At 40.9% G+C, this 25,550-nt stretch overlaps 1 protein-coding gene across 1 annotated transcript in view; it reads left to right on the plus strand.

Annotated features, from left to right (window-relative positions):
* KCNU1 (potassium calcium-activated channel subfamily U member 1) overlaps positions 1-25,550 on the plus strand; it is a gene marked incomplete at both ends in the record, with an annotated part of 133,883 nt that overhangs the window by 99,054 nt on the left and 9,279 nt on the right. The window contains 5 exons of the mRNA XM_084876253.1: positions 4,853-4,924; positions 9,698-9,837; positions 16,538-16,729; positions 18,711-18,847; positions 21,886-22,129. Of these exons, the coding sequence (XP_084732379.1) occupies positions 4,853-4,924; positions 9,698-9,837; positions 16,538-16,729; positions 18,711-18,847; positions 21,886-22,129 (785 nt within the window). The remainder of the gene's footprint in view (positions 1-4,852; positions 4,925-9,697; positions 9,838-16,537; positions 16,730-18,710; positions 18,848-21,885; positions 22,130-25,550) is intronic.

A 25,550-nucleotide genomic window follows, 5' to 3' on the forward strand; every position in this document is an offset into this window, starting at 1 on the left:
GTGTTCGTCTTAAGGGCAGTATCATCAATACACAAATCAAACTGCCCACTCCATGAAAGCATGGGATAAACTGAACATCATAAACCACCTAATTAATCATCTGGATGACTTTTCCTTCCTATTATTATTATTTTTTAATTTTACATCTTATATAAGCTGGAAAGATATAAAACTATACTTTCAAGTTCGATTTCCTTTTTATCCAGTGATTTTCATCATCTCACTCATCCAACAAAAATATATTGATTCTGTATGATGTGCCCAACCTGTTATAGTCTAGAAGGTTGCCCTCAAAGCAGCAACTTACTGGATTGGTAGAAGGAAGTAGAGGAGAGGGAAAAGGGACTGGAAAGGAGGAAGAGAAAATAAAGGCACATCAAAGTACAAGGGTGGCAACAGCAGATTTACAGTTGTGAGTATCCAGAACACAGTTTGTTCCTGTGTTATTATTTATTTATTATTGTATTACTTAGTTGTATAACAAGTGTAAACCTACATTTGCCTACCCCTTACTTGTGCCATCAAGAAGCAGGAATAGGTTCTTCCTCAAAGATAAAAGGGAATGTTTAGAGAAAAATTATTTTGTAGGCCTAGCACCATTTCTTTAATGGGTGTCATACCCACTTGTATGATGGCGAAATATAACTGCAGGCAGCTCTACTAGGCTACCTAACAGAAGTCATCTAATCTGCTTATCTGGTGCTATATCATCAGTCAAGTCACATTCTGAGCAAAGGACCATTACTCAGAAACCTCACCAATTACTCTAACATTATAGGAATCTACCCTATGTTTATATATAGACTTCCCCAGTCCGCAGCAAAGCCTGATAATATCTGCTTGCACCATAAGGGGTAGAAATGGGAACACACACCTCTCCGAGAGTTGATAGTATAAAGGACTGTGAAATTCCGCAAGAAGGCGGAAAACATCCCCCAAACTGCATCAACATGAGATGAGTTTCCTTAGGACTGTGATTCTCAACAAGGGCAGTTTTGGCCCACAGGAGTCATCTGACAATGTCTGTAGACAGTTTTGTCACAACTTAGGGGAATGCTATTGGCATCTAGTGGGTTGAGGTCAGAGATGCTGCTGAACATCCTACAATGCACATGACAATCCTACAGGACAAATACCTTTTTGGCTCAAAATCTTTATAGTACTGAGATCAGAAATCTCTCTCACCCTAGCATATTTGATGAGACTTTTCTGGGATCAGTGGTCCTTTCTCCATCTTCACAATCATGATAAACTTATACATGAAGCCCACCTAGGACCACAGTGCTATTCCATACAGTGATTCTCCCAGGGACATTGAGGGTGTTGGGACAGCAGAGGGCAGAATCTCGGAAGGATTAGTAAGAATACCGGGCTTCCTGGCCATCTCCATGGAAAACTGTAGGTTTTTCCAGCGATGCTCTAATTGCTGCCCTGTCACGTCACAAGAAGAACAGGTTGGCAAACCTAGGTACTGAACTAAATAATCTGTGGCATAATCTAAACATATAACGGTAATTAAGTCTGACAACTTAATATGCTACTGAAATTTAAATGTACTGTGGTAATCTACAATTAAGCACTCTTTTGTAATAGTAGCCTGCCAACCAAGAAGATTTCAGGTATAATGTTGTGTGTATTGTGAGCTCCTGGAAATATTGACATTGGTAAAATGCACCCAGGCTATGATCTGACACAAATTCCACTTAACCATCGCTCCACAAGAGGAGATGGAGCTAAGGTGGTTGCTGTCCTTCAGATGGTGTCAGAAGCAGACACTCAAGCAGCCACTCCAGCCAACCCAACGTAAACACGTCTGCATCCGATAAGGACATTTAACTTCAAAAGTTGAGATGATCCAAACCCTTTTCTAGAGGGAACTGGAATCAGAAAGTGGGGTTCAAAGAAGGACTGCCCCTTTGAAGGGAAACTGGCCTTGATATTTTACTGGACATGTCAGCCAAACCTTGAATATTTTGTCAGGGCTACAAAGTGGCCCTTAAAAGGGCCTAGACTTTGAAGTTGGTGCCGATTGGGGTATGAAAACCCATCCATCATTTACAGGCCATTTAACCTTGGACAAGCTATGTAAACCCTAAGTCAGTTTCTTCTAATGTTATCTAACTATATTGATTCACAGATTTGTTGTGAGCCTGGTATAATTCTTATCTCCTTACAGCTTGTACTGCTCACAGCAGCTGGAGGGACCTTTTACAAATATTTATCAGATCATGTCAGTTCCCTGCTTAAAACCCTATAGTGATAACCCATGGCAATTATAGGAAAATAGGGCCTTGCAGGCCCGAAGGGAGTTTGAATTTTCTCCCACTTCCTTCTGTCTGTACTGGCTCTTTCCTGCCTTAGGTCCTTCTTCCCATTCCCTCTGCATGGATGGCTTTTTCTCACCTCTCGGGACTTCATTCCAAGTCAAAGAAGCCTCCCTTCAAACCCTATCTAAAGTCATCTCCGCAACTCAATCACTAGCCGTTAAAGGTTGTGTGTGCATTTTTTCCACAGTATGTATCACTACTTGAAAATACATATTTTGTATTTGCAACATGTGGCATGTAATTGGGGCAGGGATTACACAGTCCTAGCTTGCAATAGATACTCTTAAAGGAAGAATGGAAAAAAGGAAGGAAAGGGACACCCAGCAGATAAAGCATCTGCACAGTTCTGAGAATAAGGCAGAATCTCAATTCCCCCAGGACTTCCTGTAGCATGAAAATCCCAGAGGTGTTTTGTTTGTTTGTTGATTTTTTTTAAAGAACAACAGTTTGCCGTGTTCAAATTCATCACAACTAAGATTCACTGGTGAATTAGGACAGCTGAGCTCTAGCTATTGAGGTTAACCTTGCTTTTTTTGAGATTTATAACATAAGTTTCAGGTGCATAACATAATTTGATATCCATGCTCACCACCAAAAGTCTGTTTCTGTTTCTCACTATACATTTTACCCATTTCACACTTCCCCTTCTGGTGACCACCAATCTGTTGTATGTATCTGAGAGTTTGTTTTGGTTTTATTTGTTCATTTGTTTCTCTGTTGTTGTTGTTTTGGGATTTTCTGTTTTAGATTCTATATATGAGTAGAATCATATAATTTGTGCCTTTTCTTCTGACTTACTTTACTTGGAAAAATATACTCAGGTCCAACCTTCTCTGAAACAGCTGTGTGAACCAGGTTAGCCTTGGGGCTGTCATTTCCTTGCCTGCATTCCCAAGGTCACTGCCAGAGCTGACTGTATCCAAGTGTGTCGGGCGCTTCCTGTGCAGCTTCAGTTTTTGCCCCAAATCCCCCTTGAAGCATGACTCGGAATTTCAGTGGATTTTAGAAACATATTCACCTCTACTCTCCATTCACAAGAAGTGGCCATTTACTGAGTATTTCCGGGGGGAGATGGAACAGGCGGTAAATACTGCAGAACAAGCGTTTTTTTTCCTGACAGAAATCTCCCCTTGGGTTTTCTCTTTTCCCCTGTCCCATCACCCTCCTTTTATCTGTCCCTCAGGCTGTCTTACCTGACCCGCTCACTTCATTTCACATCTCGCTCCCGTCGCCTATCACTTATCTGGCTCAGTAAACAGAGGACCTCAAAATATTTCACCTTCTTCCTAGAGCAGGGGATTTTAATTAAAAGCGGAGTTTTAACTTTCACAGTATTTTTGAATTCTCAGAAAAGCTACAAAAGGTAGCCAACAGTTTTAAAACATAACTTTTTTTAAAAAAAATATATTTTATTGATTTTGTACAGAGAAGAAGGGAGAGAGATAGAGAGCTAGAAACATCAATGAGAGAGAGTCATAGATCAGCTGCCTCTTGCACACCCCCTACTGGGGATATGCCCGCAACCAATGTACATGCCCTTGACCAGAATCGAACCCGGGACCCTTCAGTCCCCAAGCCGACGCTCTATCCATTGAGCCAAACCGGTCTTGGCTTAAAACGTAACTTTTGATGAGATTGTGTGTGTGTGTGTGTGTGTGTGTGTGTGTGTGTGTGTGTGTTTTAACTGGTCCCCATTTCCCTTCTCTTTCTTTCTTCCTTTCTTTCTTTCTTTTTCTTTATTTTTTCTTTTTTTATTTTTTTGTTAACTTGGGGACCAAAACTCTAATTGTTGAAACTCTTCACAGTACACTGCCTGATAAAGCTGTTTGGGGCCAGTGCTGGGCTTGGCTCTTTCAGAGGAAAATGAAGGGCCTCACCTCCTGATGCAGGAGGGAAATCTGTCTGTAAACTGAACGCAAAGGGCAGAGGTGACAAATGGCAACTCAACCCAGTCTTTAAGGAACTTGCAAGGCATTCTAGGCTGCAACCAGAGATGGGAAGCAGCAGATTCTGCTGAAGAAGAAAGATGATGTCTGGACCCAGAGAAGTGTCTGGACCCAGAGAAGCTCTCAAAGAGGCAGATGGCAGCAGCAGCCAGAAACCACTTGCAGTGTTAGCAAGCGCATGTACAGAGCAGCACTGCCTGCTTATCCAGTTTCCTAGAAGTTCTACAAGAAAATGGATGTGGTTAAAGGTACAGCCTGTCTGAGCCATTGCCCACACTGTGGAGAACACTCATGTTTTACTTATGTTATCAATAAGCAAGTACTGGGAAAGCTTTACACGCGCACACACACACACACACACACACACACACACACACACAGTGTCCAAAAACTAGATGCCACGGATGCCCAAATATTTTGTTTTTCTAAATATAGAAAAGGGTTTGGGATTTGGGCCTCAATGACCTTTGCAAAGCATAAAGTTGCAGAGTATGTTTCTCCAAACTTGTCGCATTTTGCAAGCCTCTTTGTTTGCATTTATCAATCTCTTTTATTTTCTGTTGTCATCTGTGTCTACAGACCAATTTTCGCAGAGCTTCTGTGATATTAGAAAGAGACACTGCCGAAGAATCCCCATCCTCACTGAATTGAGTAAGTTCTGTTTCAAGAAAAATACAAGGGAGAAATCTGTATGATCCTGAATTGATGTTCCAAGGTTCTTTTGAAAATCCACAGTCCAAAAACAGAAGCAGAATGGGCCCAAGAGCAGTAAGTGCTTGATGGGACATTATACTGACCCTTTTTTTTTTCTGGATTGGTGACATCACCCGCAGAGCCTGCTGCATCTGGGTGTTAGGGTGCAGAAATACCATCTGCATTCCCCACTTCCAGTTCCCAGGAGAGGGAGACCAGCAGCTGGTTCACTCTTATTCATATGAAATATCCCAAGGGAGGGACATGAACTTGAAGACTGCCCAAAATTATCTTTCTATATCAGCCTATCTACCAATCTAGGACTTTAAGTCTGGCACCTTCCTTTACTATAGTGATACCAGGACCAGCACTAGGAGGCACCAAGGTGCAGACTTAAAGGTGACACTCTCTCTCAGGGTCCTTCAATTTTGTGTTCCTGTGTTATCTTAATTCTAGTCCTGAATGGTGGTCTTCTAAAAAGATAATACTAGGTACAGAAATATCAGAATAAGCTGTTGTCTCTCACCAACAACTTATGGAAAATGCACATTAGGAAATGTTTGTGGATATGAGGCAGAAAGCCTTGGGGCAGAAGGCAGGCTAGGGAAGGTGCCTGTGTACTTTGGGGTGGGAGGGGTTGGGAGGCACTAGGGGGTTAATACTATAATAACTGATGAGATAAGGGTAAGATACCAAAGAGGGGAACAGTGCCTTTCACTTTGGACAAACTCAAAGACAATCCATTAGCTGGTCCTGGGCATGCGATTTGACTGGATTCTACAGTAGAGCAACATTTTTAATGGGCATTTTATGACTTTGAGTAAGCTGAGTGAGAAACCAAACTAGATAAACAAACCTCTTGGTCCCAAAAAGGGAGCAGGGGGACAAGAGAGGAATCATAGATGACACTACCATGTGATCTGGGAGTGATAGTACAGCAGATAGTATAGCAGAAGTGATAGTACAGCAGATAGTACAGCAAATAGTCTATTCATAGTGAATCCTGCAGCAGCAGCTCTTCAAGTTCAGTTCTGAGGATCTCAGCTCTCTCACTTTTTAAAAAATACATTTTTTTATTGATTTTAGAGAGAGGAAGGAAGAGGGAGAGATAGAAATATTGATGCATCAACATTCATTGCTTGCCTCCTGCATGCCATCTGCTGGGGGTTGATCCTACAACCCAGATATTATGTGTCTGACTAGGAATCAAACCAGGGAACTCTTTGTCCATGGGACTATGCTCAACCATTGAGCCACACCAGCCAGGCAGTATTTCAGCTCTCTTGAGCCTGACTGGTACCAGCCAGCCTATTTGTAACTACGTTTAAGCTCCTTGCTCCAGGTTTTTTATTTTAATTTTATAACTTATTTTTTAAATTCTCACTTGAGGATATTTTTCCATTGACTTTTAAAGAATGAAAGGCAGGTCAGAGAAACATTAACATGAAAGAGATACATCAATTGGTTGCCTCCTGCATAGGCCCACCAGAGCAGGAAATCCAGTCTGAAATTGAGGTATGTGCCCTTGACCAAAATCTAATCCCAGACCCTTCAGTCTACAGGCTGACATTTATCCACTAAGCCAAACCAGCTAGGCCTTAATTTTATTTTTCTACCCTTTTGAACCATCTCTAACCCTAAGGTGCAGCCACACTAAGAACACTGATTAGAAGACTATAAGGTAAATTAGAGTGGCCGGGAGGGAACCAGACAGGTGCTTACTGGCCCAGAAGTACATCTGGTCACTCTCGAGGGACTTACAGCTTTGTTCAACTGAAGACTTTCTGGCACCAGACGGCCCTTGTCAGATTAGCCTAACAAATCACCTGCCAGCTCACTGTTTTCTGTTCTTTGGCTGTCTGGAGAGGGTCACAGTGACATGGGAGCCACAGATCCGACTGCCAGTGCTTTGATACAGAGTGTACAGTGGCCTGCAGGAAAATGCCTGGGAAAGCTGAGGCCCTGGGTTTAGCATGACACAGCAGGATTTGGACAAGGGCTCCTGAGATACGTGGGGGAGTGTGTGTGTGTGTGTGTGTGTGTGTGTGTGTGTGTGTGTTTTGAAGATTGGCAATGCAAGAAGAGGAAATTGTGTGTGCTTAGGAATTGTGGATTGGTACTAGTTAGACTTGCTCTTTTATAAAACTATATAGTTCTTCAAATAAAATTATTCACTAATATTAGCAGTATATCACTTCTCCCAAACTTACTAAGGAATAATTTAAAGAATTAGGGAATAATCCAGTCTCAGGTGGTAATGTATTTTGAGTGGTATGCCCAGTAGATTTGTGTTGATCTGTTTATGACTGACGAGAGCTGGGAAAGACCTAAGAGTTTAAGCTACTTGCAAACTGACAGGTTAGCCTGCCAGTTTCATGGATGCTGGCAGAAGACACAGAACCACTGGGCCAGAGATACAAAATAGTTACTCAGAATGTGAGCAGTAGCCAGAGTATCAACAATTTTATGCTGGTTATTCAAGCCTTTGTTCCCACCAGGTGACATGAAAAGGGCCAAGTGATACCTGTACCCTACTGTATAAGAGATGAACTGAAATCTTTCATAATGGACAGTGAGCATGCCTTCTCTTTACTCTGGTGGGAGAATCATCTCCACCTTTCAATGTTATTCTCAGCACAAACATTTTTAAAGCTGTAGACTTAGAATAAAGGCCTTCGGTGCCTCTGCTGGCACTCCAGCCAGGACCCGTTCTATTACTTCAGAAGCTGATCACTGGGTCTGAGTCGCAGCCCTGGGCCAGTACAGATATGCTAATGGGTAACAAGGGTACTGCTGCACTGGCCTCAATTAGGATAATTTTCTGAGCACTTGCTATTCAAAGTGTAATCCACATATCAGCAATAATTGCAGTAGCATTTGGAAGCTTGTTGGACATGTAGACTCTCAAGCCCCATCCTAGAACCACTAAATCAGAATCTGTATTGTAATAAGAACTCCAGGTGATTAATATGTGCATTCAATTTTGACAGATACTGCTTTAACTCATTCTGGACCCAGATAATATAGGAACCCAAGTACCAGGTGTACTGGTTAATAATGCGATTTTTTTTCAATAGATGGAGTTACACATATGTTGATATGTATGTGATTGGATATGCATGCTATTTTGTTGTATTTTCAGCAAGCTTCTAAACTTCATAAGTCAAATTTTCTGAAGGTGTTAACATCATATATATTTTTACACTTAAAAATGTCAAATTTTGGGCCAAAGAAAGAGCATTTGTGGGAAATTTTAATTCATTATTTTGAAGTAAAGTGCTGCTAAAAGTTATCATATACTTTGGGAAGCTTACAGTGAACATGTTCCATCTCAATATATTTGTGAACGATGGTTTAAATGCTTTAAAAGTGATGATTTCAATGTGAAAGACAAAGAACGTCCAGGTCAATCGAAAAGGTTTGAAGACCAACAATTATAAGCATTATTGGATGAAGATGTGTGCCAAACTCAAAAAGAACTTGCACAAAGATTAAACGTTGCTCATTAAACAATTTCTGATCATTTACAAGCAATGGGAAAGATTTTAAAGGAAGGAAAATGGGTGCCACATAAACTGAATGAAAGACAAATGGAAAATTGAAAAGTCATCAGTAAAATGTAGCTTCAATGGCAGGAAAGAAAGTCTTTTTTTTTTTTTTTTTTTTTTTTTTTACATTGAATTGTGACTGGCTATGAAAAGTGGATTTATTTTGAGAATCCCAAAGGCACAAAATCATGGATTGATCCAGGTTAACCATCAACATGGACTGCTAGACCAAATAAGACAATGCTTTGTGTTTTGGTGGGATCAGGAAGGTGTGATATATCATGAGCTTCTAAAACCAAGTGAAACTGTTAATACTGATTGCTACCGACAACAAATAATCAATTTGAACCGCGCTTTGATCGTAAAATGAGCAGAATGGGCCAGAAGTCACGGAAAAGTAGTTTTGCTTCATGATAACCATCACATACTTCAAAACCAGCTGAAGACACATTAAAAGATCTTGCCTGGGAAGTACTAACCCACCCACTGTATTCACCAGACCTTGCTCCTTTACATTACCACTTATTCTGATTGATGGAACACACACTTTCTTAGCAGCACTTCAAAATGTATGAAGAAGTGAAAAATTGGTTCTCTGAATGGTTTGCCTCAAAACAAGAGAAATTCTATTAGAACAGTATCCACAAATTACCTGAAAGATAGTGGAAATGTGTAGCTAGCGATGGACATTACTTTGAATAAAGCACTTTTGATATTTCTCTTGAAATTATTGTGTTTTCTTTGATTACAAAATTCGCATTATTAACCAGTGCAACTGGTAAACACCAAGCCACCTGCAGTTTAGGATTATGACAAGGACTATAACTCCGAGTTATGCATAGTGAGACTGCCCTTTTTTACTCCCAAAGTGTCCTGGTTTGATAGTTAAATTATATGAGGATGACAGTTTGGATGTTTCCATGGAGAAAATGAACCTGAGGTACAACGGTATCCCCTTGATGATGAAGGTGCCCAAGAGGGATTCATATATTTAAGGGATGAAGAAGATATTTGGAAAGAAAACATGTCTTGAAGTAGGGGCAGATCCCACATTGATGCCAAAGCAGCCATCAGACCCTTTCATAAAGGGGTCACAACGTGATCTGCATATATTCTTAAGGCAATTCCTGTATTCTTAAACTTGTCTGCCTGCCTTTCCCTATTTGCCTCTTTTGCTTTGCAGAAAATCCTTCCAACATCCACTTTATTGAACAGCTTGGTGGAATGGAAGGGCACCTCCCAGGAACAAGCCTGCATCTCAGCACCTCCTTTTCCACTGGCTCGGTCTTTTCTGGCTCCTTCTTGGATTCCCTCCTGGCCACAGTAAGTGCAGCTAAGCTGAAGAGCCCCCAGGACCAAATCCCTGGCAGAGGAGAGAGAGGGTCCTTTAGGGCCTGGGTAGATAATGAAAATGTCTCATAATTCTAAAGTCTCTTTGATTTTTCAAAAATGCTTGTTCACATACAGTATTTGATTTTTCTCACAACTACCTGGCAAGGACAGCAAAATCTTTACATTTTCAAGATTAAAAACATAAGAGCAGGAACACTTGATACCAGGGGGAATTGAGCGGGTCTGCAGTGCATCTGCTTTGCAGCTTCCAGTGCCTTGGCCCTTTGGTATCAGAGCTTAAGAGGTGCTGTCTTCTCTTTTCTTTAAAATATCCCCACAAGCTGATGTGGAAGCCATCCATAAAGGGGTTTAGAGTTCAAGGCAAAGTTTTGGCCTTTGGTGGTGTGAGTTTTGTTCAGAGCTAAGTCAAATCTCCCTCTCCACTGCCCTTCCCTTGGAGTGAATTTTGGACTACACGGTTGTTCTTCAGCTCTCAGCACCTCTTTAGCCACCAAGCAGACATCTATTCCAGGATTTCCAATGAATCCTTTGTGCAAATACAGATTGAACAGTTACTCTGTACAGGGCACTGCTCTAGGTTCTGGGGACCAGCAGTGATTAAAGAGACTAGAGTTTCTTCCCATGTGGAGCTCATGAATCCTTGATGATGTATGGCTCAGCAAGATAAACACACAATACTATTTAGAGATTTAGCCCCCAAGTCCCTGGCTATGATAAGCTGAATTAGACCTTTGAAAATATTCAGAAAACCCTGTCCATACTTGTCTTCCTTCTGGACCTGGTACTTCTGGCTTAAGTTGGCCTTCTAAGAGTGGAGGTGACTTCCTGTCATCAAGCCACATAGAAAGAAAGAGCACAAAAGTTAGGCCTGTGCCTCCAGTTCCATTGTGTCTGCTCTTCTGAGGACCTTTTGATCTTGGTCAGCCTCCTGATTTACACCTGCTCCGTAGCCTCAAAGAGGAACAGAAAATGTATGCTCTTATGTTAGAAATATTTGGGGCCACTGTGGTAGCTCCAGAATATATTTTCCAACACCCCATTTTGTTCTTCATACATATCAGAGCATCACCTTGTGGAGAAGTGTGAGAGGAAGGCAAAGATCTGGATCTTCCCTTAAGTGAGGACAGCAGTTAAGGAACCAAAGTCTATCATTCCCTCTAGTACAGCAGTCACCAACTGGTGGTCTATGGACCAATGATGGTACATGAAGTCCAAAAGGTTGGCCACCACTGGTTTAAGGAAACCTTTGGAGCAGTGGTTGCCAACTGGTAGTCTGTGGACATTGGTGGCCCATGAGGTCTTGAAAGGTTGGCGACAGCTGCTCTGGTACACTCCCAAGGCAGACACTGTTAATGATCATGGTTTTGTGCCTCAAGATCATACCTGCATCTTTCCCAACTCAGACTTCAAGGCAGCTTATTCTGCTTAGTTTTGTTGTTGAGATAATATTCATAGAGCAATATGTGTGACAGGAACAGTAATAACCACATCTCAAGCATTCACTTTGAGTCAAGGTCTTTGCTAAGTGCATTACATACCTACTTACCTCACTTAATTCTCCTATCAACCCAATTCAGACAATACAATTATGAGCCTCATTTTACAGATGAAGAATCTGAGCATCAGAGGGTTAATAATGTACCAAAGGTCACAGCCCTCAGAGATGACAAGTTGGTTTTCAGACCCAAATTTGTAAGGATTACAGAGTAAGACCACAAATGACTGCCACTCCAGAAATCTCTCTTTTTGATGATGACTATTTTTCCAATACATTGATATTGGTGTTTTGAGCAGAGGAGCCTGTCTCCCAGAGTGCTCTGGAGTTGCTGGGGAGACCTAGGGAAGATGAGACCAGGACAAGCCCACCCACACCTTCCCTCATCAGAACTATTCTACTTTCATCTGGGCCATATATGAGGCTCCTATGTAAATTTGATTTGGAGAAGGAGTTTTGCTATTAAGAAGACATTGAAAACGCTTCCCTAGAAGTTAGACCATATGACCAACAGAGAGACATAAAATAAATGAACCAGAATGCTGTTCTCCTCAACTCTGAGACAGGTTTAAAATTTCCAGTCAGGAGTTCTGTATGGGAGATAGGAATTGGCCATTCCACCACATTTTGCATATCCCTTGTGTTCCATAATTCCCCCTCCCCAAAGAACATCTTTTGGGTTTAGCACTTTTGGGGTTTGGCTCTTCCAACCTTCTGCCCAGCTTAGTGCACCAAGAAATGTGTTTCTGGTGCTGCATCATAAGAAGATATAATTAGAATAAAAATGTTTCCTTCTCTGATGCCCATACTGCCCATGAGGGCAAGGCTGAATCAGATGGATGCAGAGCAGACTCCCCCAAGAAAAAGGCAGCTAACACCTCAGGAGTTTTTGAAACAAGATGAAATCACCATTCTTGATTTCCAACCTAATATCTAAGGGCCCTCTTCCTTCTCATGAATACTCAGAAGACATAACGGTGCCTCTCCTTCTTTTCCTCCAAATTTCCCTTAAGAAACACAAAGAAGATCGAACACACAAGCCCCAAGGACAGAGAAAAGCCTGAATAACATGGTGTGAACTTGTCACTGAAGTTTGTATTTAGATTTTCAAGAAGGTATTTCCTACTTTCCAGGGATATACCTGTGATTTTTCTTTTTAACCTAATGTAATGTGGTTTCCCTTCAAATCTCTTGACTCAATTGACACTGTGGCTTCAGGTATCCCCTGGTATATACTATTGTACACTCCTTCCCCCATTGGAGAAACATTCCTGGGAGGTATGATTCAGATTCACTTTCAATTCTCTATTTTTTCAATGCTATCAGAATGAAAACATAGAGAGGCACTTAGCCCCAGAAGCAGGATTCCCATGTGGCTTTACAATAGAACTTCAGAACTGGACTCAAATTAGGGATCATTTCCTTTTATTTATAAGAAAGTGAGGCCCACAGAAGTGACATAACTTTATCCAGGTCACTTATCTTGTTCTTTGCAGTTTTCGTACCATATAGCCTCATTCTAAATTAGAAGTATTTCTCAAAGAATGTTTGATTTTAAAGTCTTTTAAGATTCTCAGAATACAAAGCAGTTAAGATGTTAATACCTATGTGATTAATAGTCCAGGTTATGAGAGAGGACTCAAGCTTAATTTATAGTTAAAAGTTAAAACACTGCCGAAACCAGTTTGGCTTAGTGGATAGAGCACTGGCCTGCGGACTGAAAGGTCCCAGTTTCCATTCCGTTCAAGCCCATGTACCTTGGCTGCAGGCACATACCTTGGTTGTGGGCACATCCCCAGTAGGGAGTGTGCAGGAGGCAGCTGATTGATGATTCTCTCTCATCAACATTTCTAACTCTCTATCCCTGTCTCTTCCTAAAACACTTTGGGCTGCAACATTTCCTAACACTGGAAGTCCAAATTCTAGTCAATAGGATCATATTAGAAACACTGTTCAAGTTTAGAAATCCTAAAGTATTTCAAGCATTTTTCAATTTTTTATATTTTCTTGAGAAATAATAAATGGGAGAAAGAGAGGGAGACATTAAAAAATATAGAGAGAGACCAATAAGGCCAATATCATAGGACCCCAAATGGTAAAAATACCAGAAGAGACCATAGAGTAAGGGTGACATGTAAATACCATTAGTTTTCCCAATATAGATTCCAATCCTTTTGATGTCAAAACTGGAGACATAATATATTCAAAAGCTAAGCCTCTCTCAGTTAAATATATCAAGTACATGTTTCCCTAGAGCCTGTGACTCTAGGATAACCCTGGAATTTACTCCTTTCTTTAATCAGTGGGGAATTACTCTAACAGTATTATTTGATCACCACACTATGGCCACTTGTTCTTAAACAGATTGTGGCTCAACCTTTACTTATATCCTCTGCTCCCCTCTGGATCTCGGGGAGCCAGTTTCACAAGCAGACTTCTGGGTGGGAGCCAGATGGAACAGAGGAGAAATGTGAGGAGGAGACCATCACCCCAGGATTGCTCTTAGTCTGGATGTTAGGGTGGAAGAGGCATTTAAAATCATCTTTTAATTTCAAAAATACTACGAAATGTGATTTTTCGTGTGTGTGTGTGTGTGTGTATTTGTTTTTTTCCTGATGAGTTTATATAGGTTTTATTTCCTAAGTCACCTTGTCCCAATAGCCTCTACATTTTTACTAAGAATACTTGTATATTTGTTAAATTTCAACTGCCAATTGCAATCAATATTCTTACAGTTTTTGGACAATATCCGGTTCAGTGCACTCCTGAGGGTGTGTGTGAATGTTAAGGAGACACAGTCCATCCTCTCAAAGGGCACATAATTTAGGAAAGTGTTGCCCAGAATCTGAGGACAACCAGTGTCAGAACCATCAAATGTGCCCTTTAATTCTGATTCCCATGTCTGTCCATAAACTCTGACCCAGTAGAGCTTGGATCCCAGAAATTTGCACTCATGAATATCCCCTGAGGTGATCCAAATACATGAGAACCAATGTTGAAGACAACAGGATTTAGTAACCTGTGCTATATATCTCACTTAATCCTGCAGACAGTGCTCAAAGGTAGGTATTATTATGTCAACTTTAAAGATTATCAAACTGTTGCTGAGAAAGAACACATGAATTGTCTGAAGGTATTCAGTTAGAAAGTGCCAGTACAAGATTCAAACTCAAGTGTGTTTCAGACAAGCTACTAACATAAAATAAAGAAGAATGAAACAGAGTAAAAGCCAGTGGCCATAGGACCACAAAGAAAGGATCACTTTATTCTGATGAGGAGACCAGCATGGAGTTTGCCAAGCTGATGAGAAGTGAACCAGCTGTTCCAAAGCAGGAGCATGATGGAGTCAATGTACAGCATGCTCAACTACAAATGGACAATTATCATGTCCTGGAGCTCCTTCAGATGTTGGCCCTGGAGGGCTTGTGAGGAGGAGATGAGCTTGGTTTTGCAGCAGGGAACTGACTCTGAAGTTTAGAGGAGGCGAATAGCATGATCTGACTTATTTCAGAAAACATCTCTGGCTGGAAGCTTTTTGCACAATAGATTGCAAATGAGAATAAAAACAACAAAAATCAATAAAGAGGTCTATATTATAACCCAGGCTTTAGGAAATAAGTTCCTGAGTTTGGAAGTAGAGAAAGTAAATAGTAAAATTTCTAGAATAATAACAATTGATGTCATTCCTAGAATTTATAATAAAAGCAAAATTATTGCATTTTATATAGGTAATATATAAACATATAAATCCTCATTTCTACTGGAGTAAAAGTCTGATAAAACAAAGGGTAGATAATTTAAAATATTATATATTCAATAGACTTGAGAAACCTAATGGGTAATATATTATATTGCTATTTGCATATATGTTAATACCTGGTGTATACTGAATTAGTTAAAAATCCTTTGAAAAAGAAGTTTCAGAAAATGGCTAGAGTTTTTCAACCTCAAGGTACTTTCAGAATAAGATGTTGGCACACATATCTTCCTTTGGTTTCATTTTGATGTCAAAGATTTTAAAATTTCATTAATTTATTCAATAGTTACAATCTGCACAGTTTTCCATGGGAGCTGTGGGAGATCTAAATAGTGACACAAGACCTGTACTCAAGTAGATCACAATAAAAAGGAATATAAATAAATTCACAGCCAACGAATTCAAGTATGGATGACAATATCAGTAGTCCACTAAAGAAAAATCTATACAAGTCTTATTGACTATCCTATATAATTAAAGCTAAGTATCTGGTCATCCATTTGGCCATTCAACCAATCAAACTGTAATATGCTAATGATATGCTAAGGTCACTCAACTGCTTGCTATGACAAGCACTGACCACCAGGGGCCTGACGGTCAACTACCACCAGTCACTATATTGTGGACTGACCACCAGGAGGCAGACGCTCCAACTGGTAAGTTAGCTTACTGCTGGGGTCCAGCTGATCAGGACTAAGCAAGATGGGCCAGTCATGCCCGGGAGCCTTCCTGGGGACTTTCCCTGGCTGGCTAAACTCCCGCATCCCTCCCCAGTCCCGCACCAGTGTGGTCCCTTGGCCTGGCCTGCATCCTCTTGCAATCCAGGGGGATGTCTGAGAGCTGGTTTCATGAACATGCAAGTCCTGGGTGAGGACAGGGCGCTCATGGTAGGCAAGTGCAGCAGTGACAGTAGCCTCTCCTGCCCTGAGGCAGTGCTAAGGATATCTGACTGATGGCTTAGGGAATGGGGCTAAGGTGTCAGTTGGATATCCCCCAAGGGCTCCCGGACTGCAAGAGGGGGCAGGCCGGGCTGAGGGATTCCCCTCCCCCAGTGCACAAATTTCGTGTACCAGGGCTCTAGTTTTAAATATATGTAGACAATTAGTAGGGTATCTGTGGCCTGGAATACTCCTCTGTCATTTTTGGAACAGGAGATATACTTGGTGTCAGTATAATTACTCATTTCTTCCTTCATTATAGTATAACCCCCAAGAGAGCAGAAACTAGGTCAGTGTTATTTTCTTTGCACTTTGTCTAACCCAGTACCCTATCCACACTGCCAGCTTTTAGTTAATTTTAATAATGATAATGAGACACACTGCTTTGCACCATCGGATTCATTTCTCTGAGACTATCCAAATCCACTGTTTAGGAATTGGCTCTTCTGACTTAACACATGGCCTGTCCTTCCTTTCCAGGCCTTCTACAATTATCATGTCCTAGAGCTCCTTCACATGCTGGTGACAGGAGGACTAAGCTCCCAGATGGAACAACATTTGAAAAGCGAAAGTTTAGGCGGGCCTTCTAACGGCTGCAATGTATTGTCCAGAAGGAACCGCTGTAAGCTGGGAATCCTGCCCTTACACCGATCCATTTTGTTGGATATTCAAGTGAGTTTCCTGCTTCTTTTTGTCTCTGAATTTATGAAAGTGGTCTAGGCTATTTGTAGACAGCCTATAGCACAGAAATAATAATAATAATAATAATAATAATAATAACAACAACAACAACAAATTAATACAACTCATATTCAAAGAGTATTGTACAATTTGCAGTGCATTTTCACACGTGTCATATTTGTTTTAACAATGCCAGGAGGTGGGTAAAGCAGTTGTTATTATCCCCACCTTCCAGATAAAAAAATCCAAGTCTTCAGGAAGCATCAGAAAGGTCCAATAACTTGTACTTTGACAAGGGTATCAATAATAATTGTAAATCTAATATTTACTGAGCATTTGTCCAGTGTCTCACTGCTTCTTCCCCGCCTCCCCTCCACACACTTAATCTGTCTGAAAATGTGCATAGTAAACATTGTTACTAGTTCCACTGTATAGATCAAGAAGGGCCAGGGAAACAAATGCTCACCTGAGACCACATTGTCTATCAGTGACAAAGCAGGGGTGCCTCTAAGGCAACCTGACCCAGCTCTGCCCCCTCTCCCTGAAACACTAAATAAATCTAATCAGGTCAGAGGAAATCAGGAAACTGATTGGGCTAGCCAGCAGAAAAGGCTTGAGTTTTCTTAGCCCACTGAACTGGTGAACAGTAGGCTGGGAGAAGAAAACCATTCTGGCAGACTCAGTGGAGCACCTGGCATTTGGAAGGTCAGAATAGAGTCCAGCCTGGGAATGAATAATCTGTTGATCAGTGTAATGCTTTTGGATTTAATTTGTATTGACATTGCATTCAGCTCTCCAGTGTATCTGTAGGGGCAGGCCTCTTTTTAAAAAAATATATTTTATTGATTTTTCACAGAGAGGAAGGGAGAGGAATAGAGAGCTAGAAACATCAATGAGAGAGATACATCGACCAGCTGCCTCCTGCACACCCCTTCACCGGGGATGTGCCCGCAACCAATGTACATGCCCTTGACCGGAATCAAACTTGGGACCTTTCAGTCCGCAGACTGATGCTCTATCCACTGAGCCAAACCGGTTTCAGCTAGGGCAGGCCTCTTTATAAAGAAACATATTTTGTTGGTTCAGAGGGCATCAGCAAAACCCCCTTCACAAGCAGCAAGCCTCTGTGCCAGGTATGTCTCAACAATTATGGGCTCTGTGCATCTGACTTCCAGGTGCAAACAACATTCCAGAGTTTCTCCAATAGAGTCCGGCCCTTTGTCCTTTTGTGGTCCTGGGTTCCTCACCAAAGGTTGACTTGTGAGTGATTATATGCCCAGGACAATAGGCACTGACAATTTGTCAGTATCAGAGATAACAGTGCACCAGTGAACACACTTTTTTCTTTCTCCACTTAGGTCTGGTCCTCACCTTGTCCTTTATACTGGGGAGAACTGAAAGACTGCTCTCTTTTTTTTTACTTCACTGAACCCATTAGCTGCTGCTTTTGAACCCACTGTGCCCTTCTAGAGCCTTTGTTGGCTATACCCTGAGAGCAGTGTTAAGAGCAGTGCTTGGAGCTATAATCTGTTGTAGAGTGGGATAAGAAGATCATTCCCTGGAGGTCACTTAATACCCTATTTATGTTCCCTGAAAATGGAATATTCCAACCTGTTGTTTACTGTTACGTCCTAATGGTTACCAAAATCATCATACCACACCCACCAAACAAACTGGGTGCAATCCAGGGGGATGTCTGAGAGCTGGTTTCATGAACATGCAAGTCCTGGGTGAGGACTGGTGAAATCCCAATTTATCACTCTTGAAAGACCAGAGTGATAAACTGGGATTAGATGATCAAAACTAATCACAAGCCTCACTTCCAAGCCACTTGGTACTGCCACCATATAGATGTTAGGAGATGATGTCCAGGTCTTCCAAACCCTACAAGTAAAGGCAAATGACACTCCAGTAGGGTTTGTCATTGCTTCATTAAAGTGCCAATAAACATGTATTTCTCTTCTCTCCCCAGCCAAAAAAGACATTTGGGCAAGTTTTCTGTGGCTTGTTGAATAATTGTGGAATCCTGTGCCTTGGCCTATACCGCCTGATAGATGATGACGAGGAGCGCAATCCGGATCACAAAAGGGGAGTATGCTACTTTGGAAAGTGCTAGCCACACATCCAAGCATAAAAGCCAAAACTGCTTTATTCTAGGTGAAAGAGAGGTCCAGAACTCAGGGTCCACAGTTGCAAAGAAGGGTGCAAGGAAGTAGATTATGATGCTGTAGGAATAAGGAAGAATGCATGTAAATGACATGAATAAATCATGGTAATTATGATTGATAATATAAGCCATGTAACATTGGCCTATCTGTACCCAATGAAAACTGACATGTAGACCCAGATTTTGAATCAGGTTTATTTTTTCTGTATTTTTTTTACGTTGTTTTGTTTTGTAACTTCCCATCTTTGACTATGTAATTTTTAAAGTTAAATGCCACTATTCACATTGGAAAGATTTACTTATTTTATGCTGGATTCCTTAGGTAAATATTTACTGAGTGCCTCATTTCCAGCCACTGTGCTTCATACATATTAATTATGGGAATTACATACTCAAATTTAAGTTTAAGGAAAGATCAATCTGACAACAATGGGGAAGATATAGGAAATGTACATAGAGGACAGCAGGAGAAAAGAGAGTATACAACAGTATACGACAACACAGTAATGTAGGTCTGAACTAATATTCATACAGTAGGAATGGATAGGAGTCCATAAAAGAGGAAAATTAAAAATATTGGTGTAGAAATAGATTAATAGAAAATCATTCAGGAAGAAGGGGAAAGTAGCCAATTTACTCAAAATGGAGTAGTATTGAATAGAAGGAAAGATAATCTCTCTGTACATAGGAGAAAAGAAAGAAAAGAATGGATGCCAAGAAAATTTAGCTATAGATGATGGGATATGCCTAAAGGAATTTTTATATAACACTAGGGTTTCTCAGTAAAGTACAGGGATAGTCATTGCTGAGAGAAAAGATGGAGGAGGAAATATCACAGGGAGTGGGGAAATAGGTAAGAGTTTAGATTAACTACTAAGAGGAAAGGTGGGAGAGGTTTACTGTGGATCTGTAGGAGCGATTGTAGACTGTAATATGAAAGGACAAAGGATTGGAAGTCCTGATGAAGTGAAAGAGTAGATGTACTCAGCATGGGAATGAGAGCAAAAGAGTGATAGCAAGTTATTCGGTCAATAATATATTGAAGCATAAAGTTTTAGAGGGGAGACATATCAGGAAATGATAATATCCAGCGGGTGTCCAGGAAAGTGTGCTTTGGAGATAAAGATCACTTCACTGGGTAGTGGAAGTCGAAGAAATATGACTGGATGTTGAATTTATAAACCACATAGACACTAGAGGTGTGTAAGATGATGGAGGCACTAGAGATTGAGGTGTCCCAAGTGCCAAAGGCCTAAATAAACATGTAGTTCTATAGATGACATCGGTGAATCAAGAGGGAGGGTAATAGGACTGAGAGCCCTAACCACAAAGATACTGAGGGGGCAGTGATGTTCTGGAAGCAGCACTGGGGAGGATGATTAATGCTGATATCTCTCTCTCTTCTCTCTTCTCCTTCTTCTCCTTCTTCTCCTTCTTCTCCTTCTTCTCCTTCTTCTCCTTCTTCTCCTTCTTCTCCTTCTTCTCCTTCTTCTCCTTCTTCTCCTTCTTCTCCTTCTCCTCCTTCTCCTCCTTCTCCTCCTTCTCCTTCTCCTTCTCCTTCTCCTCCTCCTCCTCCTCCTCCTCCTCCTCCTCCTTCTCCTTCTCCTCCTCCTCCTCCTCCTCCTCCTCCTCCTCCTCCTCCTCCTCCTCCTCCTCCTCCTCCTTTTCCTTCTTCTCTTCCTTCTCCTTCTCTCCCTCTCTCTCTCTCTCTCTCTCTCTCTCTCTCTCTCTCTCTCTCTCTCTCTTTCTCTTTCTCTCTCTCTCTCCCTTCCAACCCTTCCTCTCTCTGCCTGAACTCCATCCCCTCCCCTGACACCTCTGGCAAACTTGTGGCACATGGTAATTGAGATAATATGCTGTCCATACCTGAGAGAACCGCAGGGAAGGAAATGAGATTTCTGTTCTAAAGGGAGTATGTGATTATTGTTGACCTTGTTTAGGATATTATAGAGGTTACAGAGGATTCAGTGGAAAAGATAAAAGTGGGAAGATTATTCAGCAAAAGAAAGTCAACCTTGAATTGAGATTGGTGTTTTCGAAAGGAGAGATGATCACCTGGGGTGGCAATGAAAAGTCATGAAAGTTTATCCTGGTTCTGACATGAGCACTGGGGTATTAGTTAATGTAACTCATTTGCTTTGAGGATTTGCTCTGTGCCTGATGCTGTGTAAGGCATCCTGCCTCCCTGCATTCTTTCCATGCAGGTCCAGTCTCTGGGTGTTTTTTAAGGCTCATTAATACTCACTACCGTGTTTCCCCGAAAATAAGACATCCTCCAAAAATAAGACCTAGAGCATGAAAAGATAAGACATCCCCTGAAAATAAGACCTAGCGCAACTTTGGGAGAAAAAATTAATATAAGACACTGTCTTATTTTCGGGGAAACAGGGTAGTTACATACCAGTCAAGGTTTCAAATACAACTTTAGTTTAATTTTTGTTTCTTTTCCTCATTGATCAAACTACGTTCCATGTAAAAGTTGGTGGCATAAGCATTAGGGTAGGCCCAAGTCAGGATGGAAATATCTGGAGTGCACATGATCTTCCACTTTTGATCAAGCTTGGCTAAGTACTCAGTATTGTGCTAGCTGAAGTCCTTAGAGTAGTGGATATTGAAAGCAAAGAATCCTGGGATCAGAAAGGTCTTTAGAGATCTATCAGTCCAAACCACAGCTGTATCCCTCTCCCATTAAAATAATGAGAAAACCAAGGCCCAGAGAATGGAAATGCCATGCATAAGAGCGGTTAGTGTCAGAGATGGGGATAAAAACTAGTCTCCCAGTTTCTACTCAAGGACCTCTCTGACTATACTAGTCACCCAGTACAGACATACTAATAACAAAACAACAATAATGAAGCAAAGTGAAACAGTAGCATTTCCTCTTTGGGCCCATCGAGATGACTGCTGCACTTTGGCCATTGCCTATTGCCACCCTGTCCCAGCTGTGGAAGCTCTGACTCATCTTTGCCTTTTCTTACAGGTTTGTGATTATCCGGCCAGCCAATGAGTTTAAGCTGCTTCCCTCAGACCTTGTGTTTTGTGCCATCCCTTTCAACATTCCTTGTCGTGAAAACGATTTTTCTTGGGAAACTATAAATACAACACCACAGGCCTCAAAGTCACCTTCAGGCATAAATAACCCTCCCACAACCAGTCCTGTTGGCCAGACCACAACACAGCTATTGAGCGCACCAGTCCCTTTATGGGAGCAAAAAACTACCTCTGTTAGTAATTCTAAGCAATCCATTTTGACTCAGAGTGGTGAACTATCACCCCAGACACATCCGGGAAAGGAAAATATGAAGGAGCACCCTGCGGGGCCTGTGCCTATTCAAACTTGATCTGCTGGTATTCTCCATAAGCTCCTAGCTAGCTATCTATAAGGCATGAAAATGATGACTTTGAACAAGATAAATAAGAATGGAAGCATGCCATTGCCATGCCCATTGCTTCATGGTTGATCAGCAAGCCCACACTATTTGGGAAGAAGCAAAAGGCTGATCCAATTCTGCTGGATCTGGTGCAATAAATAAATAAATATATGATTTTAAAATGTCTCTGTAAGGAAGTTCATTGCTCTGTGTCCCTTAAAAAGAAAATGTGTTAAGCTGTGAAAAAAAAAAAAAGTCCTCAGGCACTTCTGGGTCCCCCCAGTCAGAGAATATAAGCAATCAAAATAAAAATGAGAAGGACATAGACACAGAAGACAAGAAATAAAGAGCTTCCAAATTAAAAAAAAAAAAAAAATCTTACATTCTTTCTCCTCAAACTGGCAAATAGTAAACTAGTGTATTATTTTCTTCTCTCTTTTTTTCCACATACTTTTACTTTCTTCTAACTATAGGAGGTCAGAAAAACCATTTGGGGAGATGCTGGTTTGAATTAGAAACCAATTTGTATAAAGCCAAGACCTTAATATATGCCTAGCACAAGAATGAATGTTAGAATATCTTGGAATGGAGTGGCTGGGTGAGATCAAGTAAAATGAAATATATAACTTTCCAAATTTTGTAAATCAAGAATAAAGACATATAACAAACATATTCCAAAAGAATCAATTCACTGCTCTATAAACCTCATCTTAAGTCATTTCACCCAGGTATTTAACATAAGAAAGAAAAGTTCAGTACATCCGGAAAGTATTTACTCGCAATCGGTGGTCTTGTAATGATGAGCTTCATACGCAATCCCTGCTTGTGCCATAGATACCAGATAGATGGGAGAGAAGAGGAAAGAAAAATAAACCATATTTCTCATAAATTGTTTTGCATAATGTTTTTTATATCATTAACATTTTTAAAAACATCTTTGCTGATTTGTACTATTACCTCTACTAGAGGCCTGGTGCATGAAATTCATGCATGGATAGGGTCCTTAGACCTGGCTAGCTATCAGGGTTATTTGAGGCCTTCCAGCTGCTGGCCAGGGCCTTCCTTCATCCCATACCACCCCCTGGTGGTCAGCACATGGCACAGTGAGTGAGTAAACTCCTGGTCTTCTGGTCAAACTCTGGAGGAGATACTTTGCATATTAGCCATGAAATATTAGCCATGACCCAGTGCATGAAATTCATGCACATTAAAAGGGAATTAATTAGAGGAAACATTTTAATATTGCTATATCTATATAATTGAAGTGTCAGAGATGAAAGAAAATCAGTAAAATGTATATGAAAATCTTACTCCTGTCAAGAGTCTCAGGCATGCCACAGGAACCAGAGTCAAGTCCCCACTCACACACATGCACCTCAAAATTGTGCAAGATCCAGATGTGGCTGGCCCCACCCCTATTGGGCTAGATACAGACCCTGCCAGCCCCACCCATATCAAGCCCTACCGGGTGGGGAGCATGGCCTCAGGTTACCTGGCCTGGCGCCAGGGCGAGGTGTACAACCTGAGATCTCCCAGCCTGGGCCAGGAAATATGGCCTGAGGTCCCCTATAAAGCCCCGCATAGTGGGCTCATGTCTTCAGGTCCTCTGGCCCTGCGCTGGGGTGGGGTCTGTGGCCTGAGGTCCCCTGACAAGTCCCACTGGGTAGGGGGTGTGCCCTAAGGCCCCTTGTCAAGCCCCACCAGGCAGGGAGCACAGCCTTAGGTCCCCTGCCCCAGCCCAGAGCCATGCAGCCTCAGGTCCCTGCTGATTGCTCATTCAGGCTCTTTGCAGAAACTCAGCCTCTGCTGTGGGCATGGCCATCTTGTGTTACAGGATTTCTGCCTTTGCTGTGGGTGTAGTCACCTGTGTTATGGAATCCTTGCCTCTTCTTTGGGTGCAGCCATCTTGTTATAGCGCAATGGTCAATTTGCATATTCCTCCTTTATTAGATAGGATAGATTTTACAAAGAAAGAAACTATGTCATAAATAAAGTTGCCAGGTAAAGTATACCCAATTAAATTTGAATTTCAGATAAACAATCATTAGTATTTCTAAATTATTGCATTTAACAAGTAAGTGATCAAATCAGCATGCAAAACTTTTTTTTTTTTTTTACTCCAGTACTTATACATATTATGTCTCCAACCATACAAATAAAAGAAATAAAACAAAACAAAAATCATTTACAGGAAATAAAATTTTTACTTAGCTTATGTTATAATGAAATCAGCCTAATCTGTGTGGGATAAAAGAATAATTGTAAGGGAAGTTTTCAGAAACCAAGGAAATATTGTTTTTTCTTTTTTAAGCTTACCTGTCTTCTTCTTCATTCTCTTTTTACATAGAAATGGCAAAATACATGTTTCTGCATTTTCAAATTTATAAGTAGAGTTATAAGTGTATGGGAAATTAAACTGTCCTTTGACCAGATCTCACATTCTGATTTCTAGAAGAAAGTGGGTACTGGGCTCAATTTTGCCACTCTCTCCCACTATGGATGGCTCAGAGTGAGGTGCCTCTGAGTAGAGGACTTGTCTTCATGGAAGGAAGGGGGAATGGCTCATGGCCTGGGAAGGTATGCTACTTTCATCTGCATAAACAATATTCTTTCTCCCCATTCCCTGGGCCATTTTATACGCATAGCTGGTTTAACAGAAACAAAATATTTCTGAAAAAAGTATGGAGGAGCCATGTGTGTATTCAAAATCCAAAAATCTATCTCTGTACAGATATTGACTGATCTGTTCAGCATCCCAGTCTCACTCAGTTCCCCAGAGTAAAATCTTATCCCACAAATGATCTCATTTCCAACAGAGCAAATTAATTAGAATAATAAATTATTTATTCTTCAGTATTTATTGGAATGGGTATTTGAAACATGGCTAAAGAAATATTGAGGTATATGCAACCATAGCCAATGTTTGGGCTCTATACTGCCACTATGGATAAATAAAATTGGCAGGGTACCTCTAGACTTATGTGCCAAGTGATTTTATAGCTTCAGAACCAAGCCCTTTACCTATATTGGCAACATTTTGATACAAGTAATAAAACTAGATCCTTTGACAATATAGTGGATAATTAATTCATATCAATTGTTCAATTCTTATTAATAGAATAAATGATATGAAGACAAGAGAAAACATGCAAGCAACTTGAAGTTTGTAAACAATATGTGGGTCAGCAGTTATCTTAAAGACTGCTGACCCTTTTGAAAATTGGATAAAAGCTATATTCTTCCTTTCCAAATAAATTAATATGTATATATTCCA

Source organism: Pipistrellus hanaki (assembly GCF_964339955.1).
Source record: "Pipistrellus hanaki genome assembly, chromosome: 3".
In the NCBI taxonomy this organism is placed as follows: Eukaryota; Metazoa; Chordata; class Mammalia; order Chiroptera; family Vespertilionidae; genus Pipistrellus; species Pipistrellus hanaki.